Source organism: Hemicordylus capensis, chromosome 13, assembly GCF_027244095.1.
Source record: "Hemicordylus capensis ecotype Gifberg chromosome 13, rHemCap1.1.pri, whole genome shotgun sequence".
Taxonomy (NCBI): domain Eukaryota; kingdom Metazoa; phylum Chordata; class Lepidosauria; order Squamata; family Cordylidae; genus Hemicordylus; species Hemicordylus capensis.
The window spans coordinates 17,121,500-17,146,561 of NC_069669.1; the positions used below are offsets into that span (position 1 = coordinate 17,121,500).

General features: G+C 47.6%; 1 protein-coding gene across 9 annotated transcripts in view; it reads left to right on the forward strand.

The window, feature by feature from the left end:
• SDK1 (sidekick cell adhesion molecule 1) overlaps window positions 1–25,062 on the forward strand; it is a 733,784-nt gene that overhangs the window by 579,121 nt on the left and 129,601 nt on the right. For all 9 annotated transcript variants that reach the window (XM_053276314.1, XM_053276315.1, XM_053276313.1 and 6 more), the window contains 3 exons: window positions 13,505–13,620; window positions 14,964–15,153; window positions 19,975–20,073. In XM_053276314.1, coding sequence (XP_053132289.1) covers window positions 13,505–13,620; window positions 14,964–15,153; window positions 19,975–20,073 — 405 coding nt within the window. The remainder of the gene's footprint in view (window positions 1–13,504; window positions 13,621–14,963; window positions 15,154–19,974; window positions 20,074–25,062) is intronic.

Consider the following 25,062-nt stretch of genomic DNA (forward strand, 5'->3'; position numbering starts at 1 on the left):
TCCAGCAACCACGGCAAAACTGGCCCCACAGCAAACAGGTGCTGAGGCAGGATTTGAGTCTGCCCCGTGTTGTTGGTGCAGCCTCAGTAGAGGCAGCCCAGGTGATATCTGGCCCATCCAAGGATGGATCTGGCCCATCTGAGATACTAGTTTCTTCAGCACCGAGGACTTTGGCTCAGTGGTGGAGTATGTGTTTGAGGAGGAGAGCTGGTCTTGCGGTATCAAGCATGACTTGTCCCCTTGGCTAAGCAGGGTTTGCCCTGGTTTGTATTTAAATGGGTGGCTCCCTGTGAGCACTTTCTGCTGCAAGATATTCCCCTTAGGGGATGGGTGTGTAGCTCAGTGGTAGAGCATCTGCTTGCTTGTTTTTTGTTTGTTTGTTTGTTTGTTACATTTCTATCCCGCTCTTCCTCCGAGGAGCTCAGAGTACATGCTTATTTTCATCCTCACAACAACCCTGTGAGGTGGGCTAGGCTGAGAGATACATTACTGGCCCAGAGTCACCTAGTAGGTTTCATGGTTGAATAGGGATTTGAACCCGGGTCTTCCTGGTCCTAGTCCAACACTCTAAGAAGCAGTGTTCCCTCTAACAGGGATTCCCAGATGTGGTGGGCTACAACTCCCATCATCCCCAGCCAAAGGCCATTGCAGCTGGGAATGCTGGGAGTTGTAGTCCACAACTTCTGGGAATCCCTGTTATTTATTTATTATTTCATTCATTTATTTTTTCGATTTATATACCACCCTTCCAAAGTGGCTCAGGGCAGTTTACAACAAGGTAAAAACAATTAAAACCAGTTAACAGTTAAAATCAAAGCTATAAAAACAGAATAAAACTGTTAGAGGGAACACTGCTAAGCAGGTCCCAGGTTCACTCTGTGGTAGCATCTCCAGGTAGGACTGGGAAGGACTCCTGTCTGAAATCTCGGAGAGGCGCTGCCAGTCAGTGTAGACAATCCTGATCTAGATGGACTCAGTAAAAGGCAGCTTCCTGTGTGTTTTGCATCCTGGTGGCTCCAGGTCCAATCCCTGATTTCACCTATGGCAAAAAAAGAAAGGAAAAAACAGAAGAAAAGGAGGTTGAAACACTGAAGAAGCCCCTTCCTGAAAATCTCAAGAGTTTATTCGAGACCCACCAGCAATTCCCTTCAAGACCATGGAGCTCAATGAGGCCATTGGTTTGTTTACTAAAAGACAGTTCTTCGTTTGAGAGGCAGCTTTCAAGTACTTAAAAATCTTAGCAAGGAAGAAGATGGGAATTAATATATGCACCTAACCTACTAAGGGCATGGCAGGGATTAAACTCCAGGGAGATCGATTTAGGTTAATCAATGTGGGGCAGTTGCGGGGGGCGGGGCGGATATCCTGCGTGGGAAAGCCATTCATCACTAGGCCATGTTCCTGGAGAAGATGTGGCAAGGTGAAAGGGAAGCATCTGTCATTACGGGTTTAGAAGGATTCCCCCCCACTTCAGGGGCACAGGGCTGTCCTGGAGACCCCACTGTATCCTTCCCAATGCTCCCATTCTTTGCAAGCAAAACAACCCCTGATCTTTATTCGAAAGGAAGCCGTCCATCTGGGTCAGCTGGCTTTTTGAAGGGTGGGCTTCAAAAAGTGCACGTTCAAAGGGTTGTCGAGTCAAAAGGTGGCCCGCGGTTCCTATCTGGAGGTTGGGGGGTGGGGGGTATTGCATTCTAAAGGAGGCTTGGCATGATTCAGCCGGAGCTGTGTGCTGCTATGGCTGGCCAAGGTGTGCCCGTCAAAGAAAAAGAAAGGGCAGAGAAAGAAACGGGGCAGGAAGGCGTAAATGTCCGTTCTTCTACTGTGGATAGAATGGACTAGTTTTCGGCTCCAAAACAGAATCCAGTTCATTTCAGTCAGGCCTGATGCACAGAAGGCATGAAAAGTGTTTCTTTGCAGCCCATCCCTCCAGCTGGCTATAGCAGCCGCTTGAGCCTCAAATGGGCTGTCCACTGCGTTGTATGTCCCTTCGTGTTCTCCCAGTGGGACCCCTTGCTGGACCTCCCTCCTCCCAGGATCCGGACCCAGCTTTGCTAACTACTCATGGGTACACTGGAGGCTGCCTTATACCAGATCAGACCAATGATCCATCTAGCTCAGGATTGCCTACACTGACTGGCAGCGGCTTCTCCAGGGTTGCAGGCAGGAGCCGCACCCAGCCCAACCTGGAAATGCTGCCAAGGATTGAACCCCAGGACCTTCCGCATGCCAAGCTGATGCCCTACCACGGAGCCTCTGGCCCTATCCCTTAAAAAGAATTTGATGGGAGGCTCCAGTGTTCCCTCTAAGGCCTGTGCACGTGCACACATTCACAAGATTTTTTTATGACCACTCAGTTCATTTTAGATCCCGCTTAGGTTGAATCAGGAAGGCCCCACTCTGAATGCACGTACGCACATCCTGCCTTGATCCTGCCGCCCAGAACAAAACTCATTCTGCACAGAGATGAAAACAATTAGAGAGAACACTGGTAGGCTCGTTGGCGCTTTTCATCTCTCTGGACTCTTCTACATAGATACATAAGTCGCTGCCTTCTACCAAGCCAGACCACTGGTTCTTCGAGCGCAGTATTGTCTACACCAGGGATTCTCAACATTGGGTCCCCAGATGTTTTTGGACTTCAACTCCCATAATTCCCAACCAAAGGCCACTGGGGCTGGGGATTATGGGAGCTGAAGTCCAATAACATCTGGGGACCCACTATTGAGAATCCCTGGTCTACACTGACTGGCAGCAGCTCTCCAAGGTTTCAGGCAGGCGTCTTTCCCAGCTCTGCCTGGAGATGCTGCCAGGAATTGAACCATCTGCATTCAAAGAGGATGCTCTATCATGGAGCTACAGCCCCATCAATAGCAGAACACCTATATTCAGATAATATTATACAAATATGAATAACATTTTGATAATATTATACGGAACAATGTGTAGCCGTACACATTGCTTTCAATTATTGAATGAGCACTCCAGCTAAGTATTTGTTTGTGTGTGTGTGTGTGTGTGTGTGTGTGTGTGTGTATTGAAATGTTGTATGGTTCACTTGTTCTAAATTAGAAAAAGAGAATTTCCCCCGTATATCTTAGGAAAGGGCTTGAAAACTGCATCTTGCAAACCAAGGCAGAGCTAAGAAGTGTAAACACTGCATTAGCACCACCTTGGCGCAGCCGGTGCCTCTTTGAAATACAAGTGTATTTTGCAGGATGATTCACTTCAGAGATGCCATGCTGCCACCCTGATGTATTCTGCAGGCTGGCATTGGTCTCCAGCCTGCGAGTGTCTGTAGCCACTTAGTTGAGAAAATCAGCAATTACATAATCATGGCCATGTCTGGCGGCAAAGGTCAAGCTTTTCAGAGTTTCAAAGGCTGACATTTGGGAAGGGGCTTAGGAAATGTGCGAAGGCATTGCTGAGGCCAGGTGTAATGGGCAGGCGTCCACTGTTTTTCAAGAAGCCTTCCTTAAAGCTTGTAATCCTTCCTTGTGCCAGGATATGTGTATATGTCCCATTGATACATATCGGGAGACGATACCTATCGATGATTATACATATCACTATCGGATGATACATATCGGTATATGTATCAGATCGGTATCAGGTGATACATATCAGTATACGTATCGGATGATACATATATGTGATGATACATATCGGGAGATGGTACATATCACATGTCTCTTAGCATTGTTATGGGGGAAAGTGGGTTCTGTGGTGTTGTTTTGTGGCAGTACCTCTAAAGATTGTTTGGACCAGCACAGGAAAAATGCATGGTGGAAGGAATTCTTTATATCTTCTCAAAATCCTACTGGAGTTCTCTCTGCTCATTTCATTGCCCCGGCATCTGTGTGGATTGGCACAGATGTACTGGCAGCCCCTTCCAGCCTTCTCACTTCCTTGTGCATCTTCTGAACTGCTTCCTCTCTTACGGCCGGAGCTGCCCATTCCCAGCAACCCCCTGAGATGCTTCCTCTCCAATTCATTTGACTCAGTAGCCCTATTCGGGCATTATATTGAACCCTCTATTGAACCCTCATACAACAAGCCAGCGTGGTGTAGTGGTTAGAGTGTTGGACTAGGACCAGGGAGACCCGAGTTCAAATCCCCATTCAGCCAGGAAACTAGCTGGGTGACTCAGGGCCAGACACTTCTTTCTCAGCCTAACCTACTTCACAGGGTTGTTGTGAAAGAGAAACTCAAGTATGTAGTACACCGCTCTGGGCTCCTTGGAGGAAGAGCGGGATATAAATGTAATAATAATAACAACAACAACAAGAAGAAGAAGTGTACAGATGGGTACACAGGTACAGGAGGGCCTCACTATTCGCAGAGGTTCCATTCCCAGCTGTAACCACAGATATGGAAACTGCAAATGCCGTGTCATTGGAAGCGATGGAATCACAGGGGTTAGATTCCCAGTTGTCAGGAGAAATGATCGAAAATGGCCCCAAATCAGCCAAAGTGGGGGGGGGGCAAATGTGGGGGGGAAGCTCCCTACCATGATATGCTGCTCCCCCTGAGTCACACTGTGCCCCGGAATGCCCCCAAATCGACCAAAAATCGCCATTTTTTTCTTTTTTAACGGAGCCGTTTTGAGGCTCCGGAACACAAAATGGTGGTCAAAAATTACCTCCATGGTTATTTCTGGCCATCCCCAAGCTGCAGATACATGAGGTCAACATGTTCCCCCACCCCACCCCCCAGCGTATGCTGAGGTCAGGTGTCTTTTACCCAACTGCGGATACGTGAATCCGTGGATATCAAGGACCTCCTATACAGTTATTCACAGGTTATGCTGAAAACAGGTACACTTCCCATGTGTGCCTTGCATCCTTTACCCAGGCCACCTCTAAAATGAACACAGGCTTCTCACATAACGACAATCCCCAGGTTTCCCTGCAGAGAGGGAATGACTATTAAACCAGTTTAAGCCGCTCTGGGGCAGATGTGCCTACTGGAGCAAAACTAGAACTTTTGTTGATCCTGCCATTAGCTTTGACAAACTTAACATAATGTGACTCTAGAATGGCTCCATCATATTCCAGTTTCCAGCAACAGGGAATTTGGGTTTCCTACATGTAATCGCTTTTATAAGCAAGGGGAGGCTTAAAACCTCTTACCACCAATAGACTTTGGGCTTTTGACATTTAACTAAAATGAGTGTTTGGAAAGAAGCGTTTTGTACTTGTTTGGATTCTCTAAGCCTTGCATTGCAACTCTGGCCCAGGTCACTTAAAGGTGCTCATTTGCAGAACTGAGTTCCCATCTCCTGCTGACCTTTCAAAGCAACTGGGAGATGAGGAAGATCAGATAGCAGGACGCTGTCCCTGAAACTATTATTTGGGACTGGCGTTGAATTAGGCAGCATTACAATAGTGTTTTCATCAGGGAAAACAGGAAAGCACCTGAAAAAGGTGCAAAGAAACACCTTTTAAAAGTGGTGATTCTCTTTATTTAGCAGGGGCAGAGCTACTGGGCCTATATCCATCCCCTGCACAGCACCCCTCCAGTGGCTGCTGGGCTGTGGCTGGATAGGGCCAGTTGCTCTCCCCCTGCCAAATAAAGAGAAACATTCCTCCAGTGGCTATCGCTGGTGTCTGTCTTATGTTTCTTTTTTAGATTGTGAGCCCTTTGGGGACAGGGAGCCATCTTATTTGTCTGTTTCTTTCTATGTAAACCGCTTGGGGAACGTTGGTATATAAGTGGTATATAAATATTTGTTGTCGTGGCCGACCAGAAATGTCTGTTTTGCTCCCAGTGAGGTGACTGGCAGCGAAAGTGTGGAGCCTTCTCAGAAGTAAGCAGTCAGTCTTGTAGTGAAATCCTTGGCGGATGCAGAGAGTATAGCAGCCAGCTCTTTCCGGCAAACTCTGGGTAATACTAGGCTCCCAAGTTGGCCAGGGGCGTATTAAGCTTTTTGCCGCCCTTTTACCTTAAACAAAAAGGGTTTGCTCCCTTTTTTTGTAATAAGGTTAAAGGGGGGGACTTTCTCCTTGCCCACTCCACCCTTGCTACAGCTGCCGCTGCCCACAAAGAGGGGCGGCAAAATTTGAGGGGCAAAATTTGCTGCTCCTCAAATTTGGGGGCCATAGGCAAATGCCTACTCTGCCCCTCAGTTAATCCACCACTGAAGTTGGCCTTGGTCAGTCTCTGGTGTGAAAGCCTCCTTCTCGTTGTTGCTAGGCTTTGCCGCCCCCCCAGCAGGAACCCTCCACTGTACACCTCTTTTTAAAAAAAACATATTAAGGCAGCTACTATCTTGTCCTCCTTTGAACTATCTGGAGTGGGAGAAGATTGTCTGATAGCTGAGCCAAATAAGGGGAGGGAAACACCTGATCATAAAAAATAAAAGACATTTTAGGGTTTGGAAGGTAGACTCAAACAAGCCCATGCAGTGTATTAATAAGCCTGGCTGGGAAAGGGCTCTCCCCCCCCCACCCCATAAGTCGAAATCGGGCACTCCCCTTTCTGCACACTGTCTCTCTAAGAGAAGTGATTCATGTGGGAGGCGCTCTTTGTGAAGATCCACGGATAAAGGCCTGGCAGCCATCCAAAGACATTCATGGCTCCCGGCAATCTATATTCCTTTAACATAATTATATCCTTGTGGGGGATAAATCTAGGAGAAGATGGAAGAAAAAGTCCAGCAGAGGGAGGCGTGGAGGAGGGACCAGCAGGAGCATCGGCCCTCTGTTTCTCGTTCCCGAGCTAAATGGGAACAGAGAAATTGCTGTCAAGTTGAGCTTATTAGATGACTTGAAGCTCACAGAGATGCAGGCGCAGGGGTTCTTTCTTTCTGTGAGGGTGCATGTGTGAATGTGCAGAAACAGTTGTAGGTTCAGTGCTGGGTTAAAGGATATGGAGGACCTGGGCTGTGTTCTGCAGTCCCACAACTTCCGGGCCATGTAGCCACAACCTTTGCCTCTCTTCGGTCTCCTCTCAAGGTTCCTCTGCAATGGATCCTGCTGGTGCTTTTGTTGCTCTTGCCAGTAAAACTGAGAGCCGGGTCTCACGATCTGCTTTTAAGCCTCCCAGCCAGTGGTCTACTCATGAGCAGGCACAGCGCGAAGCCGCACCGCAGCTAGTCACGATTCTAAAAACCAGGTTTGTGGAGCACTCGCTGCACAAACCTGGTTTTTTACCAGGGGTTCCCGAGCAGGTTACCCGCTCTGGAACCACTGGGCTCGTAGCTGAGCCCAGTGGTTCTCACGTATAGCAAAAATCGGGGTAGGCTCTCCTAGTCCGACTTTTGATAATCGTGTGAATGGCCCCTGGATGTATCAACATAGTGCTGGGGATTCCATGGCCTGGTTCACACAATCATTCGCATCTAGGTTTAATGTGGGTTACTAACATTAAAGTGATTGTGTGAACGCATGCCAAGATGGGTCTGAGATTCCTGCCTTGGTGTGGGTTCACACAATTGTGCTAATTTTGGTAACCCACATTAAACCTAGATTGGAATGATTGTGTGAACTAGACCCATGTTTTCCCGACAACAATATATTAGAGCTGAGCAAGATGTACTTTTTTAATGCTCAAAAATGCCCTTTCTCACTTTTTAAAATGCCACCCATTTCTTGGTCCTGGTGATAGTAGCAACTGCACTCTCAACTCCTGCTGGGTGCCATTTTCTGTTACCCACAGAACTCCAGAGTTAGGTCAGAAAGCACTGCCCTCACTCTGATTAGGCTTTAGGCATTATCATCTGGTGTCATCATAAAGCCTAATCAGAATGAGGGCAATGCTTACTGGGCTCAGTCTTGCACCTTGTGGGTAAAAACATGGGGCAGCCACATTTGCTTCATACTTCAGCTTGATTTGCAGCTCCCTGACTTTTCAGCCTGCAAACAGACACATTTTGACTCAACTCTACCAAATGTTGTTTCTGCAGGGGAAAATTAATTCACTGCAACAAAACCACTAGCCAGGGGAGGGGCATTCATATCTCCTGCAGCAACTGCACATTTATTTATTTATTTATTTATTTATTTATTATATTTATACCCCGCCCCTTCAGTGCACTACTGCACGGGATGGCTCACAACAATAAGATAGATACAAGATACAATAAAAGTAATAGAATTAACTAAATTAAACAAAAAGGTTGTCAGATTAAAAACCACAATCATTATTAGGTTCAAATTAAAGGTTATTTTAAGAGCTAAAAACTGAAAATTATAAAAAGCTAAAGAACCTACCAAATATAACAAAAAATGGAGCATTAAAAAGCCTCCTTTAAAAGGTGCATTTTAAGATTTAAAAAAAAAAAACACTGAGGGAGGAAGCATGGTGAAGCTCTTCAGGGAAGGTGTTACAAAACCAAGGGGCCACAACTGAGAAGGCCCTGTCTCTAGTCCCCACTGTTAGTGGCAGGGCCATGAGCAGGGCCTGAGACGATGAGCGGAGGGCCCTGGCAGATTCATATGGGCGAATGCGGTCCGACAGGTACCCCGGGCCCAAGCCATGTAGAGCTTTAAAGGTCAATATCAGCACCTTGAATCTAGCCCGGAAGCGGACCAGTAACCAATGAAACTGGCACAGGATGGGTGTAATACTCATGAAGCGACTTGCACCCTCGAGCATCCTTGCAGCAGCATTTTGAACCAGCTGAAGCTTCCGAACAGACTTCAAGGGCACCCCCACATAGACCGCATTGCAGTAATCCAATCTGGATGTTACCAGTGCATGAGTGACTGAGGTCAGGTGTGACTTCTCCAAGTAGGGTCGCCGCTGCCGTAACAGCCGTAGTTGGTAAAAGGCGCTTCTGCACACCGCTGCCACCTGTGCCTCCAAGGGCAGCACTGGGTCCAGAAGCACCCCCAAGCTGAGGACTTTGTCTTTCAGAGCGAGCGTGACCCCGTCCAAGATCAGATTTACCTCATGACTTGGATGGTCAGTTCTACCAACCCAGAGCATTTCCATCTTATCTGGATTACGATTCAGCTTGTTTAATAGATCCTTGTGGCACCGCATAGGCCAAGGGGTGGAGCAGGCACCCCCCAGCACCATCTTCTGAGTACGACCCTCCAGATAGGAGCGGAGCCACCATATAACTGTGCCCCCAAGTCCCAAGTACCCCCAAGTACTGACCCTCCAGATAGGAGCGGAGCCACCATATAACCGTGCCCCCAAGTCCCAACCCAGAGATACGTCCCAGAAGGATACCATGGTCTATGGTATCGAGAGCAGCCAAGGGGTCCAGGAGGATCAACAGAGTCACACTCCTTCTGTCTGTCTCCTGCCGTAGGTCATCCACCAGGGTGACCAATGCAGTTTCAGTCCCATATCCAGGTCGGACGCCAGACTGGAAAGGATCTGAGTAATCAGATTCATCCAGGGCTGCCCGGAGCTGAGACGCCACCACGCTCTCCAACACCTTGCCCAAGAAGGGGAGTTTTGAAACTGGTCAAAAGTTATTTAAGTCATCTGGGTCCAATGAGGGCTTTTTAAGGAGGTGACTAATGACTGCCTCCTTCAGGCAAGGGCGGAACCACCCCCTGCTCTAGAGCAGGGGTTCTCAACCTTGGGTCTCCAGATGCTGTTGGACTTCAACTCCCATAATCCCCAACCAGCAGCCACTAGGGCTGGGGATTATGGGAGTTGAAGTCCTGAAAGTCAGTGTCTTGGACCTCCAGCCCTGACTTCATTCTCAAAGCACTGCACCAAATAATATAGTTGCTAACCAGGGTGCTAGAACGGCTGCATCAAGAAATCTGCTCTTTGCACAATGGTTCTAGGGAGTGACCATAAGCCACTTTAAGTGACACAACAGGGAAATGCTGGAAGCAGATGGTTGCTGGTTCAAATCCCCACTGGTACTATATTGGGCAGCAGAGATATAGGAAAAGAGGAGAGCCGAGCTTGTGGTAGCAAGCATGACTTGTCCCCCTATCTAAGAAGGGTTTGCCCTGGTTGCATTTGAACGGGAGCACCATAAGATATTCCCCTCAGGGGATGGAGCCGCTCTGGGAAGAGCAGAAGGTTCCAAGTTCCTTCTCTGGCAGCATCTCCAAGATAGGGCTGAGAGAGATTCCTGCCTGCAACCTTGGAGAAGCCGCTGCCAGTCTGTATAGACAATCCTGAGCTAGATGGTCTCACTCAGTATATGGCAGCTTCCTATGTTCCTGTGAAGATACTGAAAGGCATCATCTCATACTGTGGGAGGAAGCAATGGTAAACCCTTCCTGTATTCTACCAAAGACAACCACAGGGCTCTGTGGGCACCAAGAGTCGAAACAGACTTGACGTCACGGCACACTTTACCTCTCCTTTATCTAGGGACCATGCTCTTCCTTTGCTGCATCCCTCCTGCTGATAGCTGACCCACTGCAGTGAACCGGGCCCCCTTCCTCCTGCTTCCACACACACAGCACAGGAACCACCACCCTGCCCCAGCAGTGTGGCTTTTGCACCCACTCCACAGCCCTGGCCAGATTGTGGTTGTGCAACGAAGCATGGAGAATCACATCCCATTTCCCCCATCCTCTGAAAAGGCCCTTAGAAGATTCCCCTTTTTCTTGGGTGGCTTCCAAAGCTTGAAAGTTGCATGTTTGCAGGGCACATCCTGTGAAATTGTGCCCCTCAGACATCAGCAGCGTGTGTGTGGATTATGATGGGAGAGGGGATAAGCAACAAAACAACATTCTCTGCCAGGACCTTTCAAGCAGCCTCTAAACCTGATTGTGTTAACGGAGTGGAGTTAAACTAGCCTAAAGGGGCTTAAAGGCATGTAGCTGGAGAGGTAATGCAGTAAGAATATGTTGGATTTCTGCCTGTCAAGGAAAGGTTAGCGACAGTAATTCTGTTATGACCTTTAAATCACAGCCTTTTTTCTCAAAAGGGGTTGAATGGGTTTCATCCTCTCCCTCACTCGCTCTCCTTGAAGCTTTCTTCCAAAACAATGTGCTTTCTCAGGCCATGTCCGCCTACCAAACTTTGAGGCCTGGGCTTAAATGCCCCCTGCTAACTGGGCAAAGAGGCACCTTTTACCGTGGTGATTCTCATTGTTGAGCGGGGGGAGAGTAACTGGCCCTCTCCACCCCCAGCACAGCAGCCCTCCAGTGACTGTTGCTGGTGTCTATCTTATGCTTCTTTTAGATTGTGAGCCCTCTGGGGACAGGGATCCATCTTATTTATTTATTATTTCTCTGTGTAAACCGCCCTGAGCCATTTTTGGAAGGGCGGTATAGAAATCGAATTAATAATAATAATAATATTGACAGTAAAATTCAGCCATCCCAGGTCCTTGGGAAGGACTCGATGTCTGGATAAAACAAACCAGTCAATAACACCTGTCTGACTGTGTAAACAAGATGATAATAATATTTGTTTGGGTGGCTTAAAAAAAGAATTTGGTCATGCTGCAGGTAGGGAGGCTCCTGGCCTGTGGTACTCCAGGCATGATTGAACTACACGTCCCATCAACCCCAGCTACCATTTATTGTGGCCGGGAGTGGTGGGAGCTGTAGTTCAGCAACATCTGGAGAGCCCCAGGTTAGGAGTTCCTGGGCTAGAGTCTTGCTCCAGCGCTGGACAGGAATGGATCTCTGCTGCAGAGACGTGCATGGCCGTGGCCTCCCCTCCTTCAGCCATATCAGCTTCTGGTTTGGAGAGAGGCCACCGCTCGGGGGCGGAGGAGGGCATCCATGGCGAGCAGTTTCAGTCGCTGGCATCTCCTCCAGAAGGAGACAAGGTTGGGAAGGAGTGTGCAGCACCACTGTTAGTCAGAAGAGGTGGTAATCCTGAGCTGGGTGGACCACTGTGAAGTCCGTGACCAAGAAATTCCCTACCTTTTTAGTTTTGTTTAGAGAGGTACCATACACATGCTGGAAACTAGGAGTGTGCGAACAATCTCGAAACCAAACGGGTTCGATGTTGAACCGGTTTGGTCCGAAGATTCGGGGTCAAGCCAAACCCCTCCCCAGGTTTCGCTCGACCCCGAACTGAAAACTCCCCCCATTTTGCGGGTTCGGCAAGCCGTTTTTAAAAATTGTTCTTTAAAACTTACCTCCTCTGGGGGGCTCCTCCAAGGTGGTGGTGGTGGGGTCCGCGGAGATTACTCCTCCGCTCACCTTCCTTCCTTTAAAATTCTCCTGGTTCGGGTGTCTCTGGCCCTTTCCGGGCCTATTCCCTGGCATGGGGGCCATTTTGGAGGCCACCACACTTGTGCAGTGGGACCCCGAGTGGCTGGGTAATGACTCATCTTCTTAAAAGGCTCATCAACCACCCTTGGACCAAAACGGACTGGGGGGTGGGTTCAAACGGGGCCAAAACCAAACTGGCCCAGTGCGTTCAAACCGAACTGGGCCAGGTGGTTTTGTGCACATCTCTACTGGAAACCACTGTATTATGTTGTTATATTGGAGTGCATTGTTTCTATTAACTTCTGCTGGTCAACGACCAAAATAAAGATTTGGACGCTGCCTTATCCTGAGTCAGACCATTAGTCCATCTAGCTCAGTATTGTCTACCCAGACTGGCAGCAGCTTCTCCAAGGTTGCAGGCAGGAGTCTCTCTCAGCCCTATCCTGGAGATGTCACGGAGTGGACTTGGAACATGCAGATGCTCTTCCCAGAGCAGCCCCATCCCCAGCAGGGAATATCCTCCAGTGCTCACGTATGTCGTCTCCCATTCAAATGCAAACCAGGGTGGATCCTGCTTAGCAAAGGGGACTGTTCAAGCTTGCTACCACAAGTGTGATTTGATTCGATTCAATTTGCACACTCCAGTGAAGCTGTTAAGTTGCCTAGCAAACTCGCTGCCACCTCTGGAATGTGAGGTTTAAGGAGCTGAAGTAGTTTTGTTTCTGGGGGAGGAATGTTTGGATCCATGGACATCAAGGGGGATGCATCTTGAGGGTGAGTTTCGAAAGGAACACAGTCACTGGGGATTCTCTTTCTCCCTCACAGTTGTGAAGATCTCAGCAGCAGCGGGTCCCCCAGCAGGATGCTCTGGAAAGTGCCTCCAGGGCCCTTGGGGTGTGTCCCACTCAGGGCTGTGTCATTCCACGGGATGCCCACACCAGAGGGCTCACCGAGTCATGCCTTGGGGCTAGCTTGCCCCACCCCAGTGCCCAGCTATGGAAGGGAGGCTGTTATACCTTCTCCTCTAGTGCTCTGCTCGGGCCCTCTGCCTAGGAGTAAAGGGCCGTCACCTCGAGCCAGACCTCCCTCAAATCGGTAATGATTGGGTATCTGGCTGAGATCCCCCCTCCATCTTTGCATTTCAAAGGAATTAAAGGCAGCTCTTGTTAATCCCATTCTGTAGAGAGTCCTGGTAAGGTTGGATTATTGTCTTAGGGATATTGCTGTAACGTTTTGCAGAGAGAGTGTGTGTATGTATGTGCTCACAGACACAGATCTCCTCTTTTGCATGTGCTTTTATGATGTGCAGGTGCCCCTGGGACCTTGGAGATGGGCAGGATCTAGGGATACAAATGAATGCATGGCTTTCTGCCCTTCTAATTTCTCTCCGTTTGGACATTTTGCAGTCCCTTCAGCACCACCTGAGAATGTGTTGGCCGAAGCAGTGAGTTCCACACAGATCCTCTTGACGTGGGCCGCTGTGCCCGAAACTGAGCAGAATGGACTCATTCTTGGCTACAAGGTATTTCTTTATTCAGCGTATTTGTATACTGCTCCAAACCTACGTCTCTGGGCAGTTTAACTAAAAGGTAGACGCAACTTTCCAAATCCTCTTGAGTCTTTCGTGTCTCTGTATAAGAATGTTCTTTTTACTTGAATATTCTTGTCTGTGTATTTTGTTGGATATGAAAATCCTGGCAGTTGAATTAAATATCAATAACATATGTTCGAGCCAATTTAGGGGACACTGTTAACTACATCTGAAGCATACTATCAGAAGAATCATGTGGTATAGTCCTTGCTGGACTGTACCACTTGGAACTGCAGCAGCAGATCTTGCACGCTGAAGACTAGCAGACAGAAAAGGCCCCATCTGAGTGCAGCTCAGAAGATCATAGTTTGAAAATGTAATGTTCTCTTCTAAACTTAGAAGGGAGTCAAAATACAGTAAGAGCATCGGATGAACGGAGCACATTTTATCTGATCCTCTGAACTGTAAGAAAACATCAAAGATGCCACCCCCCCCCCACACACACACCTCTATTAGCACTGAGAAATAATATAGTAACCTTTTATGGCTGGTGGTTAGCAGCTACTGGGGATGACCTATCATGGGGGCGGTATATATGTGTGTGTGTGTGAGAGAGAGAGAGAGACAGACAGACAGACAGACATGGTGGATTTGCTGCCGATATGCTGATACATTTCTGGGCAAAATATAAAGTGCTGATTATTACCTTTAAAGCCCTGAACAGCTTAGGTCTGAGTTATCTTAAAGAGTGCCTTCTTCTGCATGATCCCCACCGCACATTAAAGGTCATCTGAGAGGTCCGTCTCCAGTTACCACCGGTACGTCTGGTGGCGACTCAGAGGTGGGCCTTCTCTGTAGCCACTCCTGGGCCGTGGAATGCACTCCCAGCAGAAATCCGTAATCTGAGTTCATTACTGGCCTTCAGGATTGCCCTGGCTTGGCCTTCCAGGGATTTTAAATTGTTGTAAATGTTCGACCTGGTTTTCCAGGGTTTTAAAAATGGTTTTAATTGTTTTAATAATGGCTTTGTGTTGTTTCTACAGTTTTCGATTTTAACAGTTAATTGATTTTAGTTTTATTTGAATGTAGAGCACCCTGGTCCATTTTTGGAAGGGCGGTATAGAACTCAAATACATAAATAATAAATAACTTTGGAATTGAAATGTAAGCTGGTTGAGTGCTCCAGGGACATGCTGCTTGCTTTGTGGGGATCTGATGCTGCTTTACATGCTGGCACAGTCAGCTACCCCATGCAATGTTGTCTTTGGTGCAGAATGACCTGTTTCTCTTCCAAGATATTCTTATTGTACTCCCCCCCCTCCACTCCACTGCAGATTTTGTTCAGAGCCAAGGATGTGGAGAACAAGCTGAGCAGTCAGCTGGTGAGAGGGAACCACACCCTCTCTGTCCTCCTGGCTAGCCTGCGGAAATACATGCTGTACGAGATTCAGGTGCTGGCCTTCACACGCATAGGGGATGGGGTCCCCAGCTCCCCTCCAGTCATCGAGAGGACCAAGGATGATGGTGAGCATGCGGGTCGCTGGGTTCTTCTGCTTGTACAAGTTGTTGTGTATGTTTGCTTGTAAGCCGCCCTGAGTCCTAAAGGAGTAGGGCGGCATATAAACCTAACTAACTAAATAAATAAATAAATAAATATCCACTTGTGGAATTCTCTGCCACAAGATGTGGTGACAGCCAACAACCTGGATGGCTTTAAGAAGGGTTTGGATAACTTCATGGAGATGAGGTCTATGAATGGCTACTAGTTGGAGGGCTATAGGCCACCTCCAGCCTCCAAGGCAGGATGCCTCTGAGTCCCAGTTGCAGAGGAGTCACAGCAGGAGAGAGGGCATGCCTTCAACTCCTGCCTGTGGCTTCCAGCAGCATCTGGTGGGCCACTGTGTGAAACAGGATGCTGGACTAGATAGGCCTTGGGCCTGATCCAGCAGGGATATTCTTATGGGGAGCACTTACATTATCCAGACTGTAAGGAGAACAGATTCACAGCCTCTCAGCTGGAGAACCTCTTTAATCTTTAAAGAGCCTGATCCTCCCCTAATGTACACAGGCACAGTCCCATTAACTTCTTGCTGAGAATCTGCTCCCAAAATCAGTGCCTCCCGCACTTCCCTCCAGTAATTGACAAAAAGACCGTTTTGCTCGAAAACCTTATATTTTATAGCCAGTTCCAGCCTGGAGCAAATTTTTACAGCCCAATTATGAACTCCTACAGAAATCCAATCATAGCGATACCAAAAAAAAAAAAAAGTCAGCTGGATAATGGGCTGTGATAAACAAACCTTGCTGCGATGGAACGTGAGGAAGACGTGGCGTTTCCTCTCCCAGGGGTGTGCCTGTGCCAGCCATGAAGACTCAAATGACCTTTTGAGAAATGAGCACACAGACATTATTTTATACTTCTCTCCGACACTTTCCATAAGCCTGAGAATTCCTGTTTAGACTTTGACGGCAGAAAAAGATGGGTCCCCTCCTGGGGCCAGCTGAAGGCGAGTGTGTTCATTAACCATGCAGATGTTGAGATGATCCGTGGCCCTAAATCAGCACTGCACAACTTCGGCCCTCGGGGGTCTTGTTGGGCTGCAACTCGCATCATCCTTGCTTCTTGCCTTGGCCACTGTGTCTAGGGATGATGGGAGTTGTAGTCCAGCAGTGGCTGGGAGCTCTAAGGTTGTGCAGCCCTGCTCAAAGCAGGGCCAAGTTTAGGGTCAGGCAGCCTAGTGCTGAGGATTTCAGTTGCTTTTAAAATTAAAAGGCTTCTATTAAGGCTAGTGGGAACAACAACAAACTTCTTTTTATTTGCTGATTTATGCCATGAATAAATATTGATTTATGGATCCAAGTGGGCAATTGTAAACGCCTTCTATGGCAGGGACAAATCATGCATGCGGATTGTGCATCGGAGCCATGAAAAGTGCTACAAATGTCATTTTAAAAAAAATGGCATTCAGAAGCTGAACAGAGAAAAGCAGTGAAGCACAGCCTTCCGCTCGACCTCATCTAGGGCCAGGTCTTTGCACACCAGAGGGCAAGCGTCTCTCCCAGGGATGAAGGCATAAGCAATAGGTATGAGGTAAAGAGCAGAGATGAGTGCTGGGAAAGAGGACAAGTAGAATGTGCATAGTTCTTTAGACCTGGGTTCAAAGCCCTCATCAGCCATGCTGCTGCCGAGTGGCTGTGGGTCGTCTCTCAGACCTGGGCCAGAGAGCCTAGGGGCTGTGGATCACACACAACAAGTAAGTTGGACTGTCTGTTTCCGGAGCACATGGGAAAGCCTGACTTCCAGTGTCAAGAACCTAGGATGCTGCCTTATACCGAGTCAGACCCTTGGGGTCCGTCTAGTTCAGGACACCAGACCTGCTCAACTTAGGTGCCCCCAGCTCTTTTTGGACTACAACTCCCATAATCCCCAGCCACAATGGCCAGTAGCTAAGGATTATGGGAGTTGTTGGCCAACATCTGCAGGAGGGATGAAGTTGAGCAGCCCTGCTCTACCCAGACTGGCAGCAGCTACTGCAAGGTTACAGGCAGGAGTCTCTCTCAGCCCAGTCTTGGAAATGCCGCCAGGGAGGGAACTTGGAACCTTCTGCTCTTCCCAGAGCGGCCCCATCCCCCGAGTCGAATATCTTACACGTGTAGTTTCCCATTCAAATACAAACCAGGGTACGCCCTGCTTAGCAGAGGGGACCATTCATGCTTGCGACAACAAGACCAGCTCTCCTCTCATGAGCTGTGCTGGCATTGGACATGTTATCTGAACCTGCAGTACCCAATATCTGTAACCTTGATTTGAAGTGTGGGACAGAAGTCAGGCTCAGAACTACAGGTAGGGTAGAATGTGCCCCCACTGCTGACTTCGGACGACACTCCCAGTCTCAACAGAGCTTTCCCAGCAATGGAAGTCGGGCTCCCGCGTGTGATCTGGGAACCAGCAGTTGTCGTGTTACGTGTGAATCCAACCTATAAGTCACTAGCCAGAAGTCAGGCACACATACTGTAGGGTTGCCATATTCTGGCTTTCCAAATCCGGGTGCCTAATTTGCATATTATGTAAATTGGCTTGAAAATCATTTTTTAGCAGAATAGTGACTGCACGTTTTGCTCCGTAACTCCGCTTCTGCAAGGGCAAGAGCTTAGCTTTTTACTTTTAAAAATATTATTATTATTAATGAAAGCTGAAATCCGGGCGAATCTGGGTGGGCGAAGCAATCTGAGTGAGATGCTTAAAACCCGGGTGAAACCCGGAATTTCGGGGGCGTGGCAACTCTAGGCACAGAGGACACTCTGACATGTGGCCCTGACGACTCATGGGAGAGGGAAACACAGATCTTTGGGTTCCTTAGCTCCTGAAACCAGCTGGACTCCTCCCTGATCAGTGATTGCAAGCTTCGTAGGTGAGCTTAGGGGTGGTATTTCATCCTACGGGGGAACATCTGTGCCTCTGGATCTGCACATGATCATTCCCTCCCCCAGTGACCTTAATATAGGGAATTTGGCTGACTCCTGCCATCTGTGGTGAGGTGCACCTGAGCATCCTTTGGTGCTCAGCGCCAGACAGAGGTGCTCAGAATGCATATGTAAAATTAGGAAGCAATTCCAATTGGGAACTATTGCTGTGGTTGGAGAATATTATTTGGCTTCAGCAGCATGGAAGGACTCTGAAACCAACCCCTTCTTCGCAAGGTAATTTAAAACCGCCCTAGTACATGATATAAGACTTGGACATAAGAACCAGAGTCCTGACATTTCTTTTAAAAATCTGGTACTCCACGATCCCCAGATGTGCTCCTTTATGATCCCGTGGAAGTCAGTCCTTGTTTGTCAAAACACCATTGTAAATCTATTTATCAGTGCAGTAAAATCTCTCAAATCTGTAGCCACAATATTGCAAGAAAGACTGCAAGCTTTTATGTCACACAGAATTCTCTAGGCTCTTCTAGAGCCTTCAAAAACCTCCCATCCTGCCTTACCCCACCAGCATTGTTGGACCAAAGTACTATTTTATTATTTCAAGTTCAATTTATTTATTTATTTATTCATTCATTCATTCATTTATTTTATTGTTCGCTTTTTATACCGCCTTTCATAATGCATCTCAAAGTAGTTTAAAGGTTAAGGTAAAGTGTGCTGTCAAGTCGAATTCTTCTCCTGGCGCCCACAGAGCCCTGTGGTTGTCTTTGGTAGAATACAGGAGGGGTTGACCATTGCCTCCTCCCATGCAGTAGGAGGTGATGCCTTTCCGCATTTTCCAATTTGACTGCTGGGGATTCGAACCGGCAACCTTCTGCTTGTTAGTCAAGCATTTCCCCTCTGCGCCACTTAAGGTGGTCAGTTTACAAAAGGCAGTTTACAAAAGTTAAAATACAATAAAATTCCATAAAAGTTACCTTTAAAACGTTAAAATCAATCAAACATTAAAACCATAAAACACCAAGGAACAATGCAATAGAAACAAACCCACGAAAGCTGAGAAACCTGGAGCCCCTAGGAAGCAAAAGCCTGAGTAAATTTAAAAAGATCTTTAGTTCTTTTTTTAAAAAGCAGTCACAGTGGTCACAGAGTGAATATTTACTGGGAGAGCAGTAAATATATTTTGCCTTCAACGCACATTACCAAGAGCCTTACAAGAAACATAGAACTTTTCAAAGCTGGCATTCTTCTTCGTGGTCTCTGGGCATCACACTTGGGTTTTTTGCCTGTGCAGAGCCAAGCTTCGGACCTTTTTAGAGCTTGACCAAATAAGGAAAAAAGAGCAGGGAAAAGGTTCCCACAAGCTGACACAGGCTACCTCTTTCCCTCAGTCTGAGTGACGGCCACATCCTGAAGTCATGGGTGTAGCTAACGTTGAGCTCATGGGGATCCCAGGCTCCTGAGGGCCCTCCAGCTCCACACCTCCCTTATCTTCTTCATTATCTCTCTCACACCGAGGGGCTGCTGGAGAGAGGGGTGAACACGGGTCCCCCCTCACCTAGCTGTGCCCCTGACCGAAGTGCAAGGTATCAGCACCCCAGGTTGCAGCGGGGAGGTAGGGTGGGTTATGCGGATGCACAGAGGGCCACTCGGAGAACTACAGTTACGGGCAAGAAACTCTGCCTGTCTTGCTAGCCACAGTTCCATGTTTCATGTTCTCCAGCCAGGTCAATGTTTAGTAATAGGTTCTTTGTAGGAAATGCAGTGCCTTGAACTACAAAATCGTATTCATGGTATTGGTTTTTTAAGTCGCGGGTAGATTGCTATATAAAGAGAAACTAGGAGTACGATTTTGGGTTTTATTTTTAACAATTCAGCCTCTGATAGCCATTCTGCTTTCTCTCTTGGTCTCTTTAGCTCCAGGCCCTCCTGTGAGGCTGGTGTTTCCCGAGGTGAGGCTGGCCTCTGTGCGTATCGTGTGGCAGCCCCCAGAAGAGCCCAACGGCATTATTCTTGGTAAGCCAAAAATGAGTCCTAGGCAGGACGGAGGGCACTGGCCCCAGAAGTCTCCTGCTGGCTTCTCATTTAGGAGAGGAGAGCTGGTCTTGTTAGCTAAGCAGGGTCTACCCTAGTTGCATATGAATGGGAGACATGATGTGTCAGCACTGTAAGATCTTCCCCTTCTTAGGGGCGGAGCCGCTCTGGGAAGAACATCTAGGTTCCATGTTCCCTCCCTGGCAGCATCTCCAAGAGAGGGCTGAGAGAGATTCCTGACTGCCATCTTGGAGAAGCTGCTGCCAGTCTGGGTAGACAGTACTGAGCTAGATGGACCAAGGGTCTGACTCAGTATATGGCAGCTTCCGATGTTCCTATACATTCCTATATTCTCGACGGATAGAATCTGAGCAGCTGCTCCAGAATCTCTTGCATATATGACAAAAGCAAGATTGTGTCTCAAACTTGGTCCTGTTGGCTTCCATAGGCGGAATGCTCCTGTGCGTCTCTGGACCTGGCGTTCCTTGTTTTCTTGATCAGGAATGCTGAGCCCTGGGTACTGATTCCCAAATGAACCTCGGTATCTGAAACGTGGGGGTCATGTTTAAGGGGAAATTCCATCTGCTTGGAGCAATCTGTCTGGAAAGTAGCCACATGCTTCTCTGGAGCCAGCGTTGCTGTGCAGGTCTGGATGGGGTTTCAGCCGAGTGGCAGATTTTCCCTCCAAGGAGGAGCAGTACAGTGAGAGAGTCCACTGCTGTGAGCCCTGAACCTGTTTTTCACAGCGTTGCAGTGTTCGCAGTAAGAATTCCTTCTGCCCAGTGGAGCATGAGATGCAGAAATCTATGGCTAGAGTCTCCAGCGAAGTGGGGACGGAGGAACAAGCACACCTGTGGGGGGTTTTAGTCTTGAGGCTTCTGCTGCTGTTAAATGAAACCTTGTCAGCGGGGGGCAGGGAAACAGCTTTGCAGAATATGAGCCATCGAGCAGGTAAGGAAAGAGTGTTCCTCAGAGGGTTTCTCTCCTCTCCTCTCACACACTCAGGCCATGGGTAAGAGGAAAATGGAGCTACACTCCCAGTATCCACACATTTGGCAGTGAACAACACCTGGGCTCTTGCTCGATATCCCATTCTGCATTTCAGCTCACACCTCCTTGCTCTGCTCCTTAAAATAAATAAATAAATAAATAAATAGCATTTTAAATTTTTATTGGCTTTTACAATAGCTTTACATTCAAATTACATTCATTTATTTAATTAAGTAAATATTGGACTTCCCGCTTACCTATCTGCGTGGTTCATGTTAACTATATGTATAAACCATTGCTATAATAATTCAAAACATAGATATTCCACGTTACTACTCGATTTTACCCAACCCAACCTGCTGTTATTACTATATTTCAAACCCTGCTGAAAAGTCTGTATTAGAAAAATAGTTCTTTAAGTAAAGTAAAAATGGGTCCCAATCTTCCTTGAAAGATTCCAAATTTCCATCCCTTATAAGTGCTGTAAGCTTTGCCATCTCAGCATATTCCAAAGCTCTGCTCCTTAAAAATTTTAAATCAAATGGTCCCCTTTACCACTTGTTCCTCACCTCTGTAACAGAGAGCTTTTTTGAACCATCTCACTCCATAGCTCAATGTTCCTCTTTTTTCCTCTCTTTTCCCCCTCTCTCTTTTCTCCTTCCTTCCTTCCTTCCTTCCTTCCTTCCTTCCTTCCTTCCTTCCTTCCTTTCTTTCTTTCTTTTCTTTCTTTGGTGTGTGTCTAGCATGGGAGGGGAGCTGGTCTTGTGGAAGCAAGCATGAATCGTCCCCTTTGCTAAGCAGAGTCCACCCTGGTTGCATCTGAATGGGAGACTGGGGATGTGCACAGAACTGTTCGGCGCTCCATTCTAGGAGCAGCAAACTGGTTCCGTCAACCAGTGTTCAAGCCGGTTGTGCAGGGCATTCTTTAACGGGCAGGGGAGACACTGCCTCTTTTCATTTGTGTCATGACGCTGACCGGGGCTGCAAGGAGGCACGCTGCAGCCCCATGCACCCACTTTTTGCGAGAGCGCCAGTGGGGGGAAAGTGGCAGGGTGGGGCCTGGCAAGTAGGCAGAGCCTCCCCTGCCCTTTAAGGAGCCCCGCTGCCCTCCCATGAGTGCACGGATCTGGTTTTGTGCACATCTCTATGGGCGACTACATGGGTGAGCTCTGTGAGATATTCCCCTTAGGGGATGGAGTTGCTCTGGGAACACTGTCCCCTTCAAGGCATGCGCACTTGCACACGCTCACAAGTTATCTGATGTCTTCTCAGTTACTTTTAGATCCTGCTCAGACTGAATCAGGGAGCCCCACTCTGAATGCATGTGCACACACAGTGCCTTGATACTGCTGCCCAGAACAAAACCCATTCTGCTCAGAGATTAACAAAATTAGAGAACCCACTGTCTGGGAAGAGTTCTCTCCCTGGCATCTCCAGATAGGGCTGAGAGTGACTCCTGCCAGTAACCTTGGAGAAGCTGCTGCCAGTCTGTGTAGACAATACTGAGCTGGGTGGCGAATGGTCTGACTCAGTATAAGGCAGCTCCCGATGTTCCTAGCATCACAACGTATTGCATTAACGATGTCTCAGAACCTGCATCAAGAATTAGGTTTGGAGTTGGATGCCGCCCAAGTCAGCAAATTGGTGCTTTGATCTTGTGTTGCCTTCACGCACACCGTAAGCCTTTGAAATGCTAAGTGGCGAAAATCAACAAACGGCACTGGAGTCACTTTAATCGCTCAATATTTATGATTCAGGCTTCCCCCACACCCACAAGGTTCTGCAACAAATTAATAGGGGTGTGTGTGTGTGTGTGCGTGCGTGCAGATGTACTGGTGGAACTCGAAAAATTAGAATATCGTGCAAAAGTTCATTAATTTCAGTAATGCAAATTAAAAGGTGAAACTGATATATGAGATAGACGCATTACGTGCAAAGCGAGATAAGTCAAGCCTTAATTTGTTATAATTGTGATGATCATGGCGTACAGCTCATGAAAACCCCAAATCCACAATCCCAGAAAATTAGAATATTACATGAAACCAATAAAACAAGGATTGTAAATAGAACAATACTGGACCTCTGAAAAGTATAAGCATGCATATGTATTCAGTACTTGGTTTGGGCCCCCTTTGCAGCAATTACAGCCTCAGTGCGGCATGGCATGGATGCTATCAGCCTGTGGCACTGCTGAGGTGTTATGGAAGACCAGGATGCTTCAATAGCGGCCTTCAGCTCTTCTGCATTGTTTGGTCTCATGTCTCTCATCCTTCTCTTGGCAATGCCCCATAGATTCTCTATGGGGTTCAGGTCAGGCGAGTTTGCTGGCCAATCAAGCACAGTAATCCCATGGTCATTGAACCAGGTTTTGGTACTTTTGGCAGTGTGGGCAGGTGCCAAGTCCTGCTGGAAAATGAAGTCAGCATCCCCATACAGCTCGTCTGCGGAAGGAAGCATGAAGTGCTCCAAAATCTCCTGATAGACAGCTGCGTTGACCCTGGACTTAATGAAGCACAGTGGACCAACACCAGCAGATGACATGGCTCCCCAAATCAACACAGGCTGTGGAAACTTCACACTGGACTTCAAGCATCTTGCATTGTGTGCCTCTCCATTCTTCCTCCAGACTCTGGGTCCTTGGTTTCCAAATGAGATGCAAAAGTTGCTCTCATCAGAAAAGAGGACTTTGGACCACTGAGCAACAGACCAGTTCTTTTTTTCTTGAGCCCAGGTAAGACGCTTCTGACATCGTTTGTTGTTCAGGAGCGGCTTGACAAGAGGAATACGACATTTGAAGCCCATGTCCAGGATCCGTCTGTGTGTGGTGGGTCTTGATGCACTAACTCCAGCCTCAGTCCACTCCTTGTGAAAGTCCCCAACACTTTTGAATGGCCTTTTCCTGACAACCCCCTCCAGGCTGCGGTCATCCCTGCTGCTTGTGCACCTTTTTCTTCCACACTTATCCCTTCCACATAACTTTCTATTAATGTGCTTTGATACAGCACTTTGGGAACATCCAACTTCTTTTGCAATTACCTTTTGAGGCTTTCCCTCCTTATGGAGGGTGTCAATGATGGTTTTCTGCACAACTGTCAAGTCAGCAGTCTTTCCCATGATTGTGATTCCTAATGAACCAGACTGAGAGACCATTTAAAGGCTCAGGAACCCTTTGCAGGTGTTATGGATTGATTAGCTGATTGGAGTGGGACACCTGGAGCCTAGACTGTTGAACCTTTTCACAATATTCTAATTTTCTGGGATTGTGGATTTGGGGTTCTCATGAGCTGTATGCCATGATCATCACAATTATAACAAATTAAGGCTTGACTTATCTCGCTTTGCATGTAATGCGTCTATCTCATATATCAGTTTCACCTTTTAATTTGCATTACTGAAATTAATGAACTTTTGCACGATATTCTAATTTTTCAAGTTTCACCTGTACTGCAGCTTGTGGCCGATGCTGTCAATTGTGAGGAGCTCCATATTATGACAGTGAGCATGAAAACCGCATTAGCATTCACCAAACGAAGCCAGTTTGCTTTGGGGAACAAGTGGTTGCCATAGAGTGACCCAACATTTAACGGACCCATTAAAACGGTTGCCTTTTATTTGGCTGTAAAGCAGGGCCAGCTCCCTGGCTTTTGACCAACATCATTTGAAGCCACCTTTGCTGCATTTGTGAAGCACAGCTTCTAAGGCAAAAAGCAGCCCTCAGTAATCTGAAAGGGGTTAGAACCTGAGTTGTAGGGGAACCAACAGTGGGCATGAACGAGGCCTTTTCATCGGCCTGATCATGGGTGAAGGGCATGACAGAAGTGTTTGCATTTCTGGACATTCTGGTCAGAGTGGATTGAGACACTCTACACACACACACACACACACACACACACACACACACACACACACACACTGACCCCACCCTTATTTATTTATTTGTTTCTTTTATCACATTTCTATACCGCCTGATATAGATATCTC